The sequence below is a fragment of the Octodon degus genome, unplaced genomic scaffold (assembly GCF_000260255.1).
Source record: "Octodon degus isolate 3935 unplaced genomic scaffold, OctDeg1.0 scaffold00147, whole genome shotgun sequence".
Lineage (NCBI taxonomy): Eukaryota > Metazoa > Chordata > Mammalia > Rodentia > Octodontidae > Octodon > Octodon degus.
The window spans coordinates 260,860-276,924 of NW_004524723.1; the positions used below are offsets into that span (position 1 = coordinate 260,860).

At 49.4% G+C, this 16,065-nt stretch overlaps 1 protein-coding gene and 1 pseudogene across 1 annotated transcript in view; one reads left to right on the plus strand and one right to left on the minus strand.

Moving 5' to 3' along the window:
* Positions 1-5,759, minus strand: part of LOC111812866 — a 70,615-nt pseudogene extending 64,856 nt beyond the window's left edge.
* An 883-nt stretch (positions 5,760-6,642) lies between these two features.
* The window catches only part of Ssuh2 (ssu-2 homolog (C. elegans)), a 23,660-nt gene continuing 14,237 nt past the window's right edge, over positions 6,643-16,065 (plus strand). The window contains exons 1-3 of the mRNA XM_004642145.2: positions 6,643-6,718; positions 14,278-14,376; positions 14,742-14,823. Coding sequence (XP_004642202.1) covers positions 6,691-6,718; positions 14,278-14,376; positions 14,742-14,823 — 209 coding nt within the window. The 5' untranslated portion in view covers positions 6,643-6,690. The remainder of the gene's footprint in view (positions 6,719-14,277; positions 14,377-14,741; positions 14,824-16,065) is intronic.

Here is a 16,065-nt window from a genome sequence, read left to right on the forward strand (position 1 = left end):
AAATCTGGGATCAAATTCAGACCTTATGTTTGCCAGGCAGGCGCTTCTGCCACTGAGCTATATCCCTGGCATGTCACATCTGTAGCGAAAACCAGACCTTCTGGGTAAACACTGTAAAGGCAAGAAAACATCTATGAAGCATTTTCCTTCATCTTTGATGTTCGGAAGTACCTCAAGACCTCAGATCCTCTTCTGTCAAGGCAGGTAGTAGCCCCAACTCTGATCTGAGAGTTGTGTCAGTTTTCTGACTTCCACAAGAACAAGGGTATCCAGGAACCCCTTACTTGGACACGATCTTATTTGTGTCAAAGCCATTTTGCTGCACTCCATCCTGGATTCCTGGTACGGGCACTGCTGGTCTCCATCCACCCAGCTGCAGATAAGCCAACAACAATGTTATCACAGTTGCCAGCTGTGGGGCCAGAGGCCATTTGCTGGGCACTCTTGGCTCCCAAGGGGGCTGACCTGAGATTAGATAGATGGGCAGGCAGGAGGGCATGGAAGGGGCTTGTGCTGGGGAGAGCTCTGTGCACCCTGGTGGATTTGCAGCTGTGCTCACAAGAGGGGAGTAGTGCTGCACAGGATCCTGGCCCCAGTCTGGCTGCTCACTGTGGATATGGGCACCTCAGAGTCCTAGACTGTGAACAGAGGCCATAATACAGTGCATGACCTCTAAGGTGCTATGATCAGAGTACAGTCATTATTGGTGAGGATGTGGAGGAATGGGAACCCTTGTGCCAGTTGGAAGGAATAGGAAATGGTGCTGCCACTGAAGAAGAGAAGGCTTAAAAACATCATCACCAAATCACGAGAGGATCCAGAAGTCCTCTTCTGGGCCTGCTGAACACCATGTTCACAGCAGCATTATTCACAACAGCCAGAGCAGGAAGCCACTAAGTGTCCTTCAGCGGATTAGTGGTCTATACCTCACATGGAATATTATTTGGCCTTACAAAGAATGAAACTGACATGTGCTACAATGTAGAGGAACTTTGGAAACCATACTGGCTGAAATAAACGAGACACAAAAGAACAAATACCAGATGAGTCTCCTCCAAGGTCCCCAGAACAGTGAATACCATAGAAATACAAGGTAGAGTGGTGGCTTCACGGAGCTTCTTATGCTGATGAAATGTACCCCTAAAGTTGGCCAAGGCAGGAGATGGAGATGCTACATGCACTCACTGCCATATAATCTGCCTCTCTCTCTCTCTCTCTCTCTCTCTCTCTCTCTCTCTCTCTCTCTCTCTCTCTCTCTCCCCCTCCCTCTCTCTCTCTGTGTGTGTATGTGTGTGAAGAGGATGAGACACAGGCCTTGTACTTGGAAGGCAAGTACCTAATACTGAGGTATGTAGCCAGCCAGAATCCTTTTAAAAATGCAAGCCTCCTCCTTTAGTGATTAGGTATAGCTGCTGTGACCAGGTCAGTAAATGAGTTGGTCACTAAGTGAGGAGTTGTGTATAGTATGTGCATTCTGACATTCAAAACAAAGAAATGGTCAAAGGAAATGCCAACTTGATGACTTTGTACTATACAGTACATTTGCAAAAATTACAGTGCTGTGTAAACAAGCTGATCTGTACAAAAAGATTGAGGCTCTATAAACAAAATGAACAGAATTATGCAAAAACAAACAAACAAACCCAATGGATGAATTGTGAGTCTAAGCAGCAGGTCATAAGTTCAAATAGTTCTCTCTTTTCTGGCTGGAACCATGGAGGGTATAAAAGAGAAGAAAAAGAAGGTTCCGGCTGTGCCAGAAACCCTTAAGAAAAAGTGAAGATATTTCACAGAGCTGAAGATAAAGCTCCTGAGAAAGAAGTTTGCCCAGAAGACAATTCCTCAAGGTGAGGAGGAAGCTCATCTATGGAAAAGCCAGGCACTATCCTAAGGAGTACAGACGGATGTGCAGAGCTGAGACCCGAATGGCTAGGATGGCGAGAAAAGCTGACAACTTCTCTGTCCCTGCAGAGCCCAAACTGGCATTTGTCATCCGGATCAGGGGCATCAGTGGTATGAGCCCAAAGGCCCGCAAGGTGTTGCAGCTTCTTCGCCTTCACCAAATCATCAATGGCACATTTGTTAAACTCAACAAAGCTTCAGTTAACATGCTGAGAATTGTGGAGCCATACATTGCGTGGAGTACCCAGATCTGAAGTCAGTGAATGAACTAATGTACAAGCAAAAATCAGTAATATTCCAACAAAATCAGTAAGAAGCGAACTGCCTTGACAGAGAACTCATTGATTGCGCGATCTCTTGGTAAATACGGTATCATCTGCATGGAGGATCTGACTCCTGAGGTCTATACTGTAGGAAACACTTCAAAGAGGCAATAACTTCCTGTGGCCTTTCAAGTTATCATCTGGGCTGGGCCAGGAAGATGGCTCAGTAAAATAAGCACTTCCCTGGCAAGCGCAAGGCCTGAGTTCAATCCCCAGCTCTGCAAAAAAAAAAAAAAAAAGAAAAGAAAAGAAAAAAAAAATGAAAACCCATTTCAAGTTATCATCTGCACAAGGTGGAATGAAAATAAAGACCACCCATTTTGTGGAAGGTGGAGACGCTGGAAATAGGGAAGACCAGAAAACAGGCTTATTAGAAGGATGAACTAAGGTATCTACCATGGTGCTTTTATGATTTGGTTAGTTAATAAAGTATCTATTTCCAAGCTGGAAAAAAAGTTCAAACGGTACACCTCAGTTGTAAGTCTGAATAGTTACTAATCAGGCAGGTCATTAAATGGGGGATGTCTGTGATTGTATAGCCATGTCCACTCCTGGAGATCGAACTGGGCCTTCCTTCCCACTTACAGATAGACCCAATGGCTAAGACCTGAGTAACTGAAAATGCTGGTGAATTATTGATGCTTCCAGTTTATCAGATGGTCAGGGTGGTTCCCTGGGCCCAAAAGAGAGACAGGGTAAGTAGATGTGTTTTTGCTTGAATGTCCTAAAACTTTCAAATGGAAGCTGTCACCAACTGAGCTAACATTTTGGGAAATGTGTAGTAATATGAGCCAGAATCCTGCTGTCCCCAGGGAGCAAAGAACAAAGAACAGAGCCTAAGGAGACCTTGTTATTCTGGCAAGTTGGATGCAAACAACGTCACAGATTGCAGCAATTCCTGGAGGTGCCCTGTCTGTTCTTTGATCCTTTATCTAATGAGGTGTGAACTTAGTTTGGGGAATGTTGGAAGGCAATGTACGCAGCAGTTTGTTTTCACACAATTAATTACGCACAATCCTTAGCCTGCTTTTAGCCCTCAATAAATGTGAGAAGTTTCAGTGGCTCGGTGGTGGTTTGAGACTCACTGAGTGTGAGGCTAAGCTCCGAGTCCTCTGTAGCTGTAATAATTTGGTCTTCTCATTGTTTCTCTTGGCTCTGACTGATTCAATACAATAGAAAAATTTTTTGTGTGTTATTGTAAAATGCTTCTCCTATTCTCATCATTGTTGCTAGCACTAGTACCCCATTGGAAGAGAAGGGAAAGAGAGCTGGTGTGCTGGTAAAGGACCCCATTTAACAGTTCCACACGGTGTTGTAAATCCTCATCTGAACCCAAGGGTTCCTTCAAGAGGGAAGGAATCCACAGTAGTGCAGGGGTAACCTCACCAAACTTCTACTTGTTCCACCTTGAGAAGACTCTTTTAATAAATAAGAAGTTAAATTGGGCATGGTGGCACACGTCAGTAATACCTGCATTCCGAGATCCTGATGCAAGAGGAGGGCAAGTTTGAGCGCTGTTTAGGCAACTTGGCAAGACCTTATCTCAAAAAATAAAAAGGGCTGGGGATGTAGCTCAGTGCAAAGGCTCTGGGTTCATTCCTCAGTACCTAAAACCATATATAAAAAAGAGGTTAGACAGCCACGTTGTGCTATATTGGTTTCTTTTCTTTCTTTTTTTCTCCTCAACACTGCTGATTGAACTCAGGACCTTATGCTTGCCAGACAGCAGCCATGTCGCTAAGCTTTTTCCCCAGCCCTTGCTTTAAAGCGTAGGCTTCCTGAGTTGGAATCACCTGGAGGACTTATTAATAAAAACCCAGAATTCAGAGCTCTGCCTTCAACACACCCAGTCAGTTCTTCAAAGGAGGCAATTGGGAATCTGTATGACTGACAGACCTCACGGACTGACTCTCTCACTGACAGGATCCAGAGCCCAAGGCCAGCATGAATGAATTACACAGGAAGCTGGGGATGGACACAAGCCCACCTCAGATGAGAGAAAAAACTGTAAAGCCCACCAGGCATCAGCTTTAATCCCAGGAAAGAGGCAAGCAGAGGCTGATGTTTGGGGTAGGGTGACTTGAGTGACAGCTGAGCAGACCTTGCTCCTCAGAGACAAAGGCAATGATCCCTGCAGCTCCTGTGGGGGGTTCTCACACCAGAAACTTGTCCCATAGCCCAGCAGGATGTGCACTTTGCAGCTCTGGACCTCGTTTATCCAGTCTGATATCACAGCCCTCTGTTTTGCCACAGTTCACTCAGTCGTATCATCCAGCTGTTGCTTGGATGTCTCTAACTCATCATCCAATGGCAGGAGCTCTGCTCCCAGGACAGCCTTCTGTGTTACCTTGACAGGGTCCCCACCTGCACGGCTGTCAGTAGAATGAGATAGCATTCTGCCACCTCCTCCCTTATCTCCCTTTCCATACTAGCAGGAGACCATTGTGGAGCCTTTCTCGGGTGTCTTTCCCATTGCTTCATGAAGTGACAAACATTTGTGTGTTGTCTGGAACCCAATTTTCCATTCTACCCCATCCTAACAACTCCTGCATCCATGATATACCATAAGATCAGAAGATCAAGTTTATGCCAATACATAGACTTTATTCCAAGAACATGCAGACTCTGAGATAGCAATCAGTAGACACAGGCAGCTGTTGGACAGCTGTGTTAGTTCAGCAGATGCTTCATGAGCACTTATATGCACCAGGGCAGAAGGGCCAACTGCCTCAGCCATGGACCATGGAGGACCAGCTCCAGTCAGAGAGCCTCAGTGTGCCTACCCTGTTCTGCCAACAGCAAGGTGTGGAATGAAAGACAGACCTGGATGTGATGCAAGGGATCCTCATCCTTGATACTAACAGGAGGTAGAGGCAGGATTAGTCTCATTCTAACGTGGCTCTTATGATTGGTGAAGCTAGGTCCTTCTGATACCATGCATGCAAGGTGGCAATGGGTCCATGACCTGTCCTTTGTCACTCAAACACACCATTACCTGCAGCATTCCCATACAGTGCCTAAGCAAGATGAGCACTCCACTGTCAGAGTGCAGCCCTGAAGGTAACTGTTTTTTTTTTTTTTTCCTGCTTCAGGTTTATGTGTACAAAGAGCACAGGAGGACAGCAGCTGCCAACAGACCCTCACAGACCCCAGGGATCATACCAGTCCTTCTGTTTTTACATCAGCAGATAAGAGGCTTTTACTGTGGAGCCTTCATGGGGACCTGGGCACTTTTGGGGGCCTGGGCTGGGGCAGAAGCTAGGGCCTGGGCCTTGGCTGGAGCAGAAGCTGGAGACTGGGCCTCAGCAGGAACCTGGGCCTTTGGCCGGCAAGGCCTGTGACCCTTGGCAATGTGGGCACAATAAGCTTCCCAAGCTTGGGGTGGGCAATACAGGCAAGTTGAGCGAGCCTATGGTTTACTCCCTTTGGAATGATCTTGGGCTTGACAAGGCCCTTGATGGCTTTGGCATGTGCACTCATGGCCTTGGCATTGTTTGTTTGCATCTTCTTAAAGCCCTCCTTGGCAAAATGCATGTTCCTAAGGAACTTAGGAACTACCCCCCTCAGAGATTTGTATTTTTGTGACCAAGATTTCTTGATGCCATTTCTGTGCCATTTTCGGGACTGGTTGTGCATGGTGTGGTTCTTGGACTTGGCCATAACGGCTCTGTAAACTGTAGCTGATAGCGCCTGGAACTGGAAGAAGAAAAAAAAGGTGGTCACTGTTTAGTAGACTTCTCCAGAGGTGAGGGAGGGCCTTCCAAGGGTCAGAATTCAAAGGGCTCAGAAAAGGCCTTTGAAGCTCCCACAGGCAGGCTGGATGGCAGCTCTGTGGTAGAGCATTCTTGGGATCTGTCCTTAGCATCTCCCCCAAACTCACAGACCTGGTCAGCATGGCTACCATGGCAGCCCATGCATCCTGCCTTGGGGGCTAGCTTTGGCAATGATGGGTCATGTGGCTTTGAAGCATCTCCTCCCAGTGCCAGATGCTGAGGTGACAAAGAAGTTGACACCCGAGACTTCAGTCTGAGTGCCTGCACCTTCTCTGCCCACTGGAGGAGTCACCTCCCTGTAGCTATAAGCTCGTCTGGGCACCCCACTATGATGTAAAGCCTACCTCTCACAGAAGTGCCACTTAACTCTCCAATTTGACAGAGGACAAGGATTTTTTGAATCTCAGCTCTGCAAAATGGACAGGACACATGTGGCCCTCACAGAACTGTAGTGAGGACCCAGGCAACCAGCAGCATCCACAAGAGCTTGGCCTGAGGGAGGCTCTTGAGAGGAGGAGCTCCAGCTCCTGGGATGGGAACGGGGTGGGGACAGGGGTGGGATTGGTGGCTTGGCCTCTGTTGTATGCAGATCTCATAACAATAGGCTTCATAGGAGGGCTGAGTATGGTCCTCAGATCCTTGCAGCCAGTGCTTGGGAACACAGCAGCACTTCCTCGCTGGACCTCTGGACCATGGACAGGGACCCGAAGGAAGAGGACAGTAAGTAGCACCTCAGGGCTGTGTGGGGCCCTTGTAGGTAGTATATGAGAAAGCTAGCTTAGCCCCACAGCTGTGTAGTCTGAGCTCCTGAGGCACCTCGAGTCCTCCTCCTGCCTTTCTCTCTCAGGTAAATCTGATTTGCAGTCTGCAGCCTCTTCCCCCGTGAAGAGAAGCCCAGGCAAAGCTAAGATGTGCTCCTTCTTCCTAATGGCTGTGCCACTGACCTTCTGGGTAATAGTCCCCTCCCAGCCTAGTGTAAGTGTGAACAGCAGGATTCTTTCTTCGGTCACTTTCTGGCTTTAGCAACAAATCTGCTCGTTTGCTGTTGCTAGTGAGAACAGCCTGGACGACCCCTTCCTGTGTTGAGGACAGAAATACAATGGAATCCGAGGAGCGCTTAAAAACATAAGGAAGGAAATCGTACTTTAGGAAGAACTATGCCGTGCCTGAAAAGAGGAAACTTTGGGTCCTGAATTTGGAAGGGGCTGTGGGGTGGGAGAAAAGACCCTCAGACCAGAAGTTGGGAAACTGGGGTTCCAGTTGTGATTCTGCTTCAAGTTGACTGCTCAGTCTTGGGCAAGTCACCCCACTTTATAGACTCAATTCCCCATCTATAGAAAGACCTTGGGTCAGAGACTGTTAGTCTGAGGATAGGGAGGATGTGGGCAAAGTGTCACATATATGCTTTGGGGCGCTGTGGAGGGCCTACAGCATTCATCTGAGCATCCCCACACTCAGCAAGCTCCAGGGGCCTCTGCAGCTGCAGTGTTCTGTGCGGCCTGTACTGTTGGTGTTGTAGAGCTTCAGGCTTTAGAACTGAAGTAGAATACAAAGTTCACCTATATTAACCTTGGAACAAACCCACTCTAAATTTGCTGGGTTCTTTTTTCACATTGAAGTAGGAGACAGTGTGGAGGTATTTCACTAAGTATTTGAGGAGAATCTAATGTGATCAGATTATGTCCCCAGCCCCTTAAAAAAGTAAACTGAGCCAGGCATGGGATGCACACTTGTAATCCCAGCACATGGGAGGCCAAAGCAGGGGAAGTGCTGTGAGGTCCAGGCCATCCTGAGGTATGTAGTGAGACCTTGTCTTAAAAAACAAAACAAAAAGTAAACTGCTATTATAGGAAAATGCTATCACCTGTGAGGTTTATGTATCAATCTTGTGCTTTTTTTTTTTTTTTTTTAAAGAAAAAATAAACTAGCTGAGAACAAGATGAATGCTTCAATTCCCTCACGCTTCTAAAAGCCCTGGTTATGAGGTAGGGCCCGGTGTGTGCTGGGCGCCCTCGTGGTGGTACTCAGCTCAGCAGGCAGAGCACCCTGCAGGTGGAGTCCATTGGCAAAGGGCTCACAACCAGTGGGTGGGCCAGAAGTGGGGCTCCTCTCCTCCAGGGTGAGGAAGGGAGCCCACTGCAGAACTCAGATAATATAAAGTGCACCTCCAGCTGGGCTGTGGCCAGCCACCTCATCTGAGGGAGACCACTTTCCAGCCACTAAAGTCATTTCCTCTGAGGTTTAGTGTCTATACTGCCAGTAACTTCAGAGCGAGAAAACCTTCCTCAGAAGCTGGCCTAGCTAGGGACATGCTGGTCATGGCACTAGGTAGAGATCACCACAAAGGTCACTGGGCACCGTGGCAGGTGCTGGGATGTCTCTGCTGTGCCCTGCCCAGGGGCTTCTCTGAGCATGGCTGGCACCCTTCTAATGACAGGTGTGGCTCAGCTAGGGGTGAGGCTGTGTTAAACTGAGATGACAGAGGCTGGGGAGATAGCTTGGGTGTCTAAGCATCTGATTTTTAAGCTCAAGGACCCAGGTTCGATCTCCAGCACCATATGCCACCCCGCACCTGGAACCTAGGGTGCGCCAGGCTGGCCATTGAGACTGGATGTGGTGGTGCACGCCTGTAATCTCAGCACTGGAGAGGCTGAGACAGGAGGATCACTATGAGTCCCAGCTATTTAGAGAGACCCTGTACCAAATAAATGAAAAGGTAAAAAAAACCAACAACAATAACAACAAAAACCCAAGGTGACGAATCCCTCCCTGGAGCATGCACACTTTGGCCTTGAGTCTAGGAACCAAGGCTACTCCTTGTTTATAGCCTTAGGGGTCTTGTTCGGCTCCAGCAGATCCTGCTTCTTAACAGCCTGGGCTGTAGGCCGGCTGCCTACTCTTATCCTAGAGTGCACTGCTCCAGAGCAGAGCAAAGGGGGGAAATCCCTGTTTTTCTGTACAACACATCTTTTTATATTATTTATTATTTTTTTACAATACATCTTTTGTAATTTAATTTATTGTAGATTGAAAGCTTCCCAAATATGATAAGCAAGAGGATATCTAAGTAAGATGGGCTGTAACTCCAGTCCCTGCAATCTTTGGAGGGGTCTAGGATCTGGGCTTTGGAGCCAGTGGAATTAGAGCAGAGCCAAATTCATGGGTGAGAATGCTGACTGATGCCACACTGCCATCACCCCAAGTGTTACAGTGCTGGGCATAGGGGACCCCTGCTTGGCACCTGGGTCTGCTTTGTCCCCAAAAGGCTTACCTAAGTGCCCTCACCTCCCCCAACCTTGGATTGATGATATGACACCAACTTGGAAGTTCTCATGGCATCATGGTGGAAAGACGAGGGGCTTCCTGTCCTGGCTTCCTTGTCACACACACCCTCAGGGTGCAGGTGCCACGTCAATGTCCAGGTCTTGTCCGTTGGGCAGCCCTGGGCCCTAGGCCCTCTGGTGCTTTCTCCAGGCTGCTACCTTCCTGAAGGAAGTGGTGGGCCCTATAATTTCACAGCAAGAGGCAGCTCCTGCTCTGGGGAGCTGCAGAACACCAGCAGCTCTTAGGAAATCCAGGCCAGCTCAGCGAAAAATGGGGGATCTCCTGAGCTGGCTCCAACACCCTCCCTGATCTATGTCCCATTTGTTTCTTTCCACAGCTGAACTCCTGTTCTATTTGTAGGGAACAGAAAGGGAGGCCCTAAAACATTAGGTGAACTCCCAGCCACCTGAGTCTATGCTGGGGATTTGTGCTGAGCTTGCAACTGAAAGCCAGGGTGAACAAAACCTCCAGGGTACTGTATCAGTGGGGGCTGCACCCCAGTGGGCATTTGTGAGGCATTCTTAAGGAATGTTACCTAGCAAAGGGGCAACAGAGTGGAATACACTATGACGGTATGGAGAAGGGCAGATGGAGGTGGCAGGTCTGGGCTGAATCAGGCTGACAGGGTACAGAGCCAGGTCAGGAAAGAGGGTGTGTGTGTGTGTGTGTGTGTGTGTGTGTGTGTGTGTGTGTGTGCGCGCGCGTGTGTGCGTGCACGCGTGTGTGCGTGCGCGCCCGCGCAGGCCTTAGATGGCCCAGCCCCCACATGGCCCAGTCTTGGCATGATGGAGCTTTCTCCAATTGATGAGTTTCGCAGCCCAAATAATTGAACAGCTGTAAATCATCATCCTCAGTGTTTCAAACCAGTTGCAAACCACAGCCCCAAGTAATTGAAAACAAAAGTACAATGTTTGCTGTGTTCTCTTTTGGGACACAAAGGGCCTGTGGAGCTCACTAAACAAAACTTTCTCCCAGACCTTGCCCTGCCTCCATCTCCCACTTCTTCCTGCCCCCACGCCCCCTGTAATGAGGACTGAATCCAGAATCTTCACACTGAGCCATATCCCCAGTCCTTTTTATTTTATTTTGAAACAGGATCTTGCTAAGTACTTAAATTACGCAGGCTGGACTCAAGCTTGTGATCCTCCTGCCTCAGCCTCCCTAATTGCTGGGGTTGCAGGTGTGTGCTACTGAGCTCAGCTGCCCATTTCTTGTGATGTTGGTGTCCTCACACAGCAAGCTTTGCACCCACCCCAGAGCGCTCACACCTGCCTTCTCCAGGCCTTTGCTCACACTCCCCACTCAGTTCCATTCCCACAACCTCCCCTCCCAAGGCCCACTGTCTTTATGCTCTCATCCCCGTCTGGAAAACACAGGAAGTCATTCCCTGCCCATGTGCAGATGACATCCACAGGGCGGCACCCAGTTCCCGCATCTGCTGAGGTCACGAGCTCAGATGGAGCTGCGGGGAGCAGTGGGCACCCCAGGTCCAGGTGAGAAGGTGACAGTGAGGTTTTCGGTCTTCCTTTTTAATGAAGTCCAAACAAAAAAATAAAGTGAATGTTTAACTTTTTTAAAAATATTATTACCATAAAAGACACATTGTCATTAATCCCCCTCAAAATCCTTCCCTTCACTTCAAACATACTTCTGTCATTCCTGCCACTGTCTGAAGCAGCTCAGGAAGTCTTGTTTTGTGTCTCTACTTGTTGGGTTGTTACTGCCTTGATGTCCTGACTTGATTTGAAATGTTTACTTCCACGCTCATGTCTCCGTTATGGAAGACCCCGAAGTCACACCATACTGGATCTGGTGAGTAAGGTGGATGAGGACACACCATCGTGTCCTTGCAAGTCTGCCCTTGGCAGCAGTATCCACCACCTTTCTGGTCGTACCTCATAAAGATGGGAAAGAAGATTCCAGAACTGCCTGAGGAAGTAGCAAGAACAATGGGATAAGGGAGGATTTTGAAGGAATGAACAGGCTTTTTTTTTTTTTACTGTGATAATTTCAAAAATGTAGGCATTCCCCATGTACTCAGATCACACTCTGTAACTACAGAATTCCATGTGTGCATATTCGGTGTGTTCCATTTCTGGAAACCTTTTCATCTTGAAAAATGAAAACTCTCCCGGCTAATAAAGCTCCCCATTTCAAATTTCATGGGGGCCCCTGGCAGCCGTCACCCGACCTCATATCTCTGTCCCTGTTGCATGCTGCCCTGGGGATGCAGGGGCTAGAGCTAGGCAGCCAAGTCCCTTGGCTTGGGGAAAGGATCTGAGGGATTTAAAAAAAATTATTAATTAATTAATTAATTTTGAGGAACCAGGGATTGAACTCAGGCCCTTGCACTTGCCAGGGAAGTGCTTATTCCACTGAGCTATCTCCCTGGCCCATATATATATATATATATATATATATATATATTTATTTTAATCTTTTATTTGCTTATTCCATGGTCTCACTATGCTATTTGAACTCTTAGTGATCCTCCTGTCCCAGCCTCCCCAGTGCTGGGATTACAGGTATGGGCCACAATGCCTGGTTTCAGGGAAGCATGGTGTGCCCAGGGGCATGGCCTGCACTGCAGCAGTACTGGGGATTGAACTCAGGACTTTGTGCTTGGGAGGCAGGCACTTAGACCACCGAGCTATCTCCCTAGCCCAAGGAGCTGAGTTTTAAGTGCTCTTCCTCTCTGCTATGCATGTGTGAGCCACTGGCTCCATCACAGGTCTGTACTTTATGCTGTTCTCTGTGCTGGGATGCATGCAAGACGGGGCTGCACATTCCTTGTGAGCCACAAATGTGACACGTGTGTTAGGGTGTGGTGTCCCCACTGCTCTGAAACTCTGTCTCACCAAGAAATGGGTGCAGCAGGAGGCCCTGCCACAATGCCCAATGACGTGTTGGCTGAGTTCTGAACAGGAAATGACGCATCCTCCGGCAGGTCAGCCTCTGGACTTTTATTTTTATACACAGCATAATGGCAGGATTAATTTAGCTCTGAAGAAATGTGGTTGCTGCCCCAGAGGTCAGGGTGGGGCTCAAATGATGGATGGAGCTCTGCCTTTTCCACCTCTCATTCTTCATCTCTTCCTGTCTCTTTGGTTTGGTTTTCAGGGGGATACCAAAGGCATACGGCATTTCCCTGTGGTCTCATCAAGGGACTCAAGACTGCGGTGGGCCAGCCCACCTCTGGGGAGAGGGCGTGCTAGTTGTTTTTCCTACGCTTGGTATTTGCATTGTCCCCTGGTTTAGGGGAGCACAGTGCAAGGAGAAACCCACCGTGCTCAGGCCCTGGTTCTCTCCGAGCACTTACATGTACGCCATCTGGCCACCGGGGGGAGCCCTCGCTATGAGCTGAAGGAGTTCGGTTCCGCACACATCTGTCTACAGACAGAGCCTGGGCTGAGTCACAAGTCAGACCCACTTTCCCGCGAGCACTCTGCTTCCAGCTTCTGACTGTGACTGCATCTGAGGTCACACAGAGGCCACACAGACACAAGAGGCCCAGACCCCAGAGAGGCTCCCTGCCAGCCCTGGCCTTCCTGACGCCCCTCAGCTTTTCCCGTCGGGGGAGTGCCTGCATCACTCCACGGGTGATGGCTGACCCAGTAGCACACAGAGGAAAGCTGAGGAGTCACGCCTAACCCCACGGTGTTCACAAATTCCATACAACTGCTCCCTGCTGCAGCTGGTCTCTTCATGACTCTTCATCGAGTCATGAAGACAGACTGTAAGGCCCACAGAATTTGGACTGTTTTTTAGCTGGCTCTTCCCAGCAAGTGGTTGCTGACTCCTGAGTCCCTGGCTGGTAAATAGCTCTGAGTGTTAAGAAACTCATTTGAAACGAAAGAATACTGAGGACCAAGGGCTCACTAATAAGGCCAGATGGATCCTCAGATCAGGGACACGAGCACACACCGGCATGAAAGTTTGCTTTGCGGTGACTTACTTTGCATTATAGCCGTATCTGTCCCTGTCTCCAAAGGCACTGTCTTCATCTCTAACTCTCCTCTACCCATCTCCCTCCACAGACAGCCTGCAAGAAAGACTCCCAGAGATGGGGGTTGGGGGGTACAAGAGCATTCTGCTTTGGAGTGAGAGTAGAGAGAGGCTATTCTTAGCTACATGCTCCCTCCCTGTTATCAGCCACTTTAGGGGTGTCATCATTCTGCACACCTGACTTCCAGATCAGCCTAGGTTTCTCTCAGCTGGAATAATTCTTTGTCACTTTTCTAGACTTCATTTTTGTTTTTGTTTTTGCACCGGGGATCAAACTCAGGACCTTGTACTTGCCAGAGTATGGCACTGAGCTCTATCCCTGGCCCTTAGACTTCATTTTTATTAAACTTAAAGAAATGGAAAATATTATTTTTGTTTACAGGCTTTAAAGAGAAGTCCTCTCCCTGACACCCAAAAAAGGTGTATGAGATGGGGTAGAACTACAGGACATCTGACCCGAGTCTCTTTCATTTCTCAGCCCACCCCATACAGTCAATTTCCTGGAACTGACTCAGCCACCAGAAAGGCAGTTAGGTGCATTCGTCAGCTATTGTGGTGGCACTTAAGTTGGGGGAGACTCGCTGCAGCTTACAGTTCCAGGGGCTTCAGTGTATGGTTGGCTTCTGGAGGGAGGCTGCTCAACCCATGGTGGCTGGGAAGCAGAGCCGAGCTGCAGAGCAGTGCTAGAGCAGACAGGGCAAAGGACCACTGATTGCCCCAAGGACACACCTGCAAGACCCATTCTTCTGCCCTGGCCCCACCATCTCCAGGGGCCACTCCGCAGTGGCCTCCTCAGTGCGCTAACCTGCTAGCCTCCTGCCCTGCAGAGGGGTTCTGTGTTCCAGGACTGCAGGGTGAGACTGGCTTGTTAACCTGGGCTTTCTGAAGCACCCAGCCCCCTTCTCAACTTCCCTTAGTCCTCCACATGACAGGACTGCGTCTTCCTGCAGGTGTGGGGGACCTCAGTTTTGAGGCTGAGAGCCCTCTGGAGCCCCCCACTGAACTCCTGGAGAGACTGCCCAGCTATGACTACCTTCTCCAGAGGGGCAGTAAGTGCACATGGGGTCAGCCTCCTGCAAGCTCTTGCTGGGGCTCATGCTGGACTCAGAGGAAATCTGTGTAACACGCAGGTGCTGAGGCATCTCCCTCTCCCCTAGGGCCCATGGGAGCTCCTCGTCATGCTGGGTGAGGAGGGAGGGACAGCCCCTGACAGTGACTGAGCCTGTCTCAGACCCCAGCACTGCGGGTCTTAGAATCAGCCACATCCATCTCGCAGAAGCTGTCTCAGCTGTGGCCTTCTAGCCCCTCATGTGTTTTCTTGCTTGCAGCTAGCCTTCCCTTCTTCCACCCCACTCGCACCTTCTCCTTTGGGTGGCGGCTGGGCCTTGGACTTGTTCGTACCCCCACCCCCCAGATCGGCAGGTATTCTTTCCACCTTCAGAGGCCCTGGGGAGGCCGCCGGAGCCACCATCCTGGTCCTCCATCCTGGAACACAGGTAAGCCTCAGGTTGGGTACTGCTACACCTCACTCACACCCCAGAAGAGCCCCTTTGGCGATTCTTAGTGAGGCAATGCCTTGGGTTCCCTTGGGGATGCCCATTCCATCCAAAATCTGCCAAACCAGAACCTGTAGTTTGCCAAGTCATTCAGGCAGCGTGACTGCAAAGCCAGAGTTGAGAAACACAGCTGACACCATGGTCAAATTCTGTCTATCCCTGTAAGCAGTTTTTCTGGGACGCATTCACACTGGTTGTGTCTCACCTATGGCAGTACAACAGTAGAGTTTGCTAGTGAGACAGAGGCTGCAGCCCAGGAAAGGTAAAATATTTACTGTCTGTTCCATTGTTGCAGGAATTTCCTAACTCAAGGTCTAGATCGCCAGAGGGTCAACATGGAGGTTAGGCTGCCCTGCCAGCTTGGTGCAAAAAGAAGAGGGAGTGGGCACCTGATGGGTCCAGGCCAACCCCAAAGGGTTCGCCTGAGTGCACCTTTCCTCTGCTGCCAAAAACAGGGTGCTCCCCCTGCTCCCAGCCAGTGGAGTGCCAAGCACAAAGCCTATTTTCCTGGGGACAACCTTTGCCCTTCCAGCCCATAGCATGTCCTGCTCTGCTGTCTCCTGCACAGACCCAGTGGGTGTGGAGACACCAGGAGGCAAAGCAGGTTGGAATGGCCCTTAGCTGCTGAGGCGATAGGCCAGCTCTGAGGATGGGAGGCCGAGGGAGGCAAGGGCTCCTTCTTACTGAAGCCTTGGGGTGGGAAGTCTTCACCAAGGGGCTGTGTTCTCAGGGAGAGAGTACTTTTCCCAGAGGAGGGAAAGGGTGCAGAGAGGAGGCCCAGTCTATGATACTGAGCTCTATTCCTGGCTCCTAGACTTCATTTTTATTAAACTTAAAGAAATGAAAAATACTATTTTGTTCAAAGGCTTTAAAGAGATGCCCTCCCCCTAATACCCCAAAAAGGTCTACAAGATGGGGTAGAACCCCTGGCCATATGTCCTGAGTCACTTTCCACTGGCCGTTTTGCACTACCCTTCCCACATAGGCCCTCAGGCAGGGGCTCCTTCCCTGTGCAGTGCTCCCAGCTCTTCTAGTCACATCAGGTTCCTGAGGGTAGGAGCCTCCTTCTGCTTGTCTCTGCCTCCTCCTGCCTCAGAACACCCTCTGCTGAGCTGCCTCCATATGCAGTTTGGTCTGGTCTGGTCTGTCTGTCTGTCTGTCTGTCTGTCTGTCTGTCTGTCT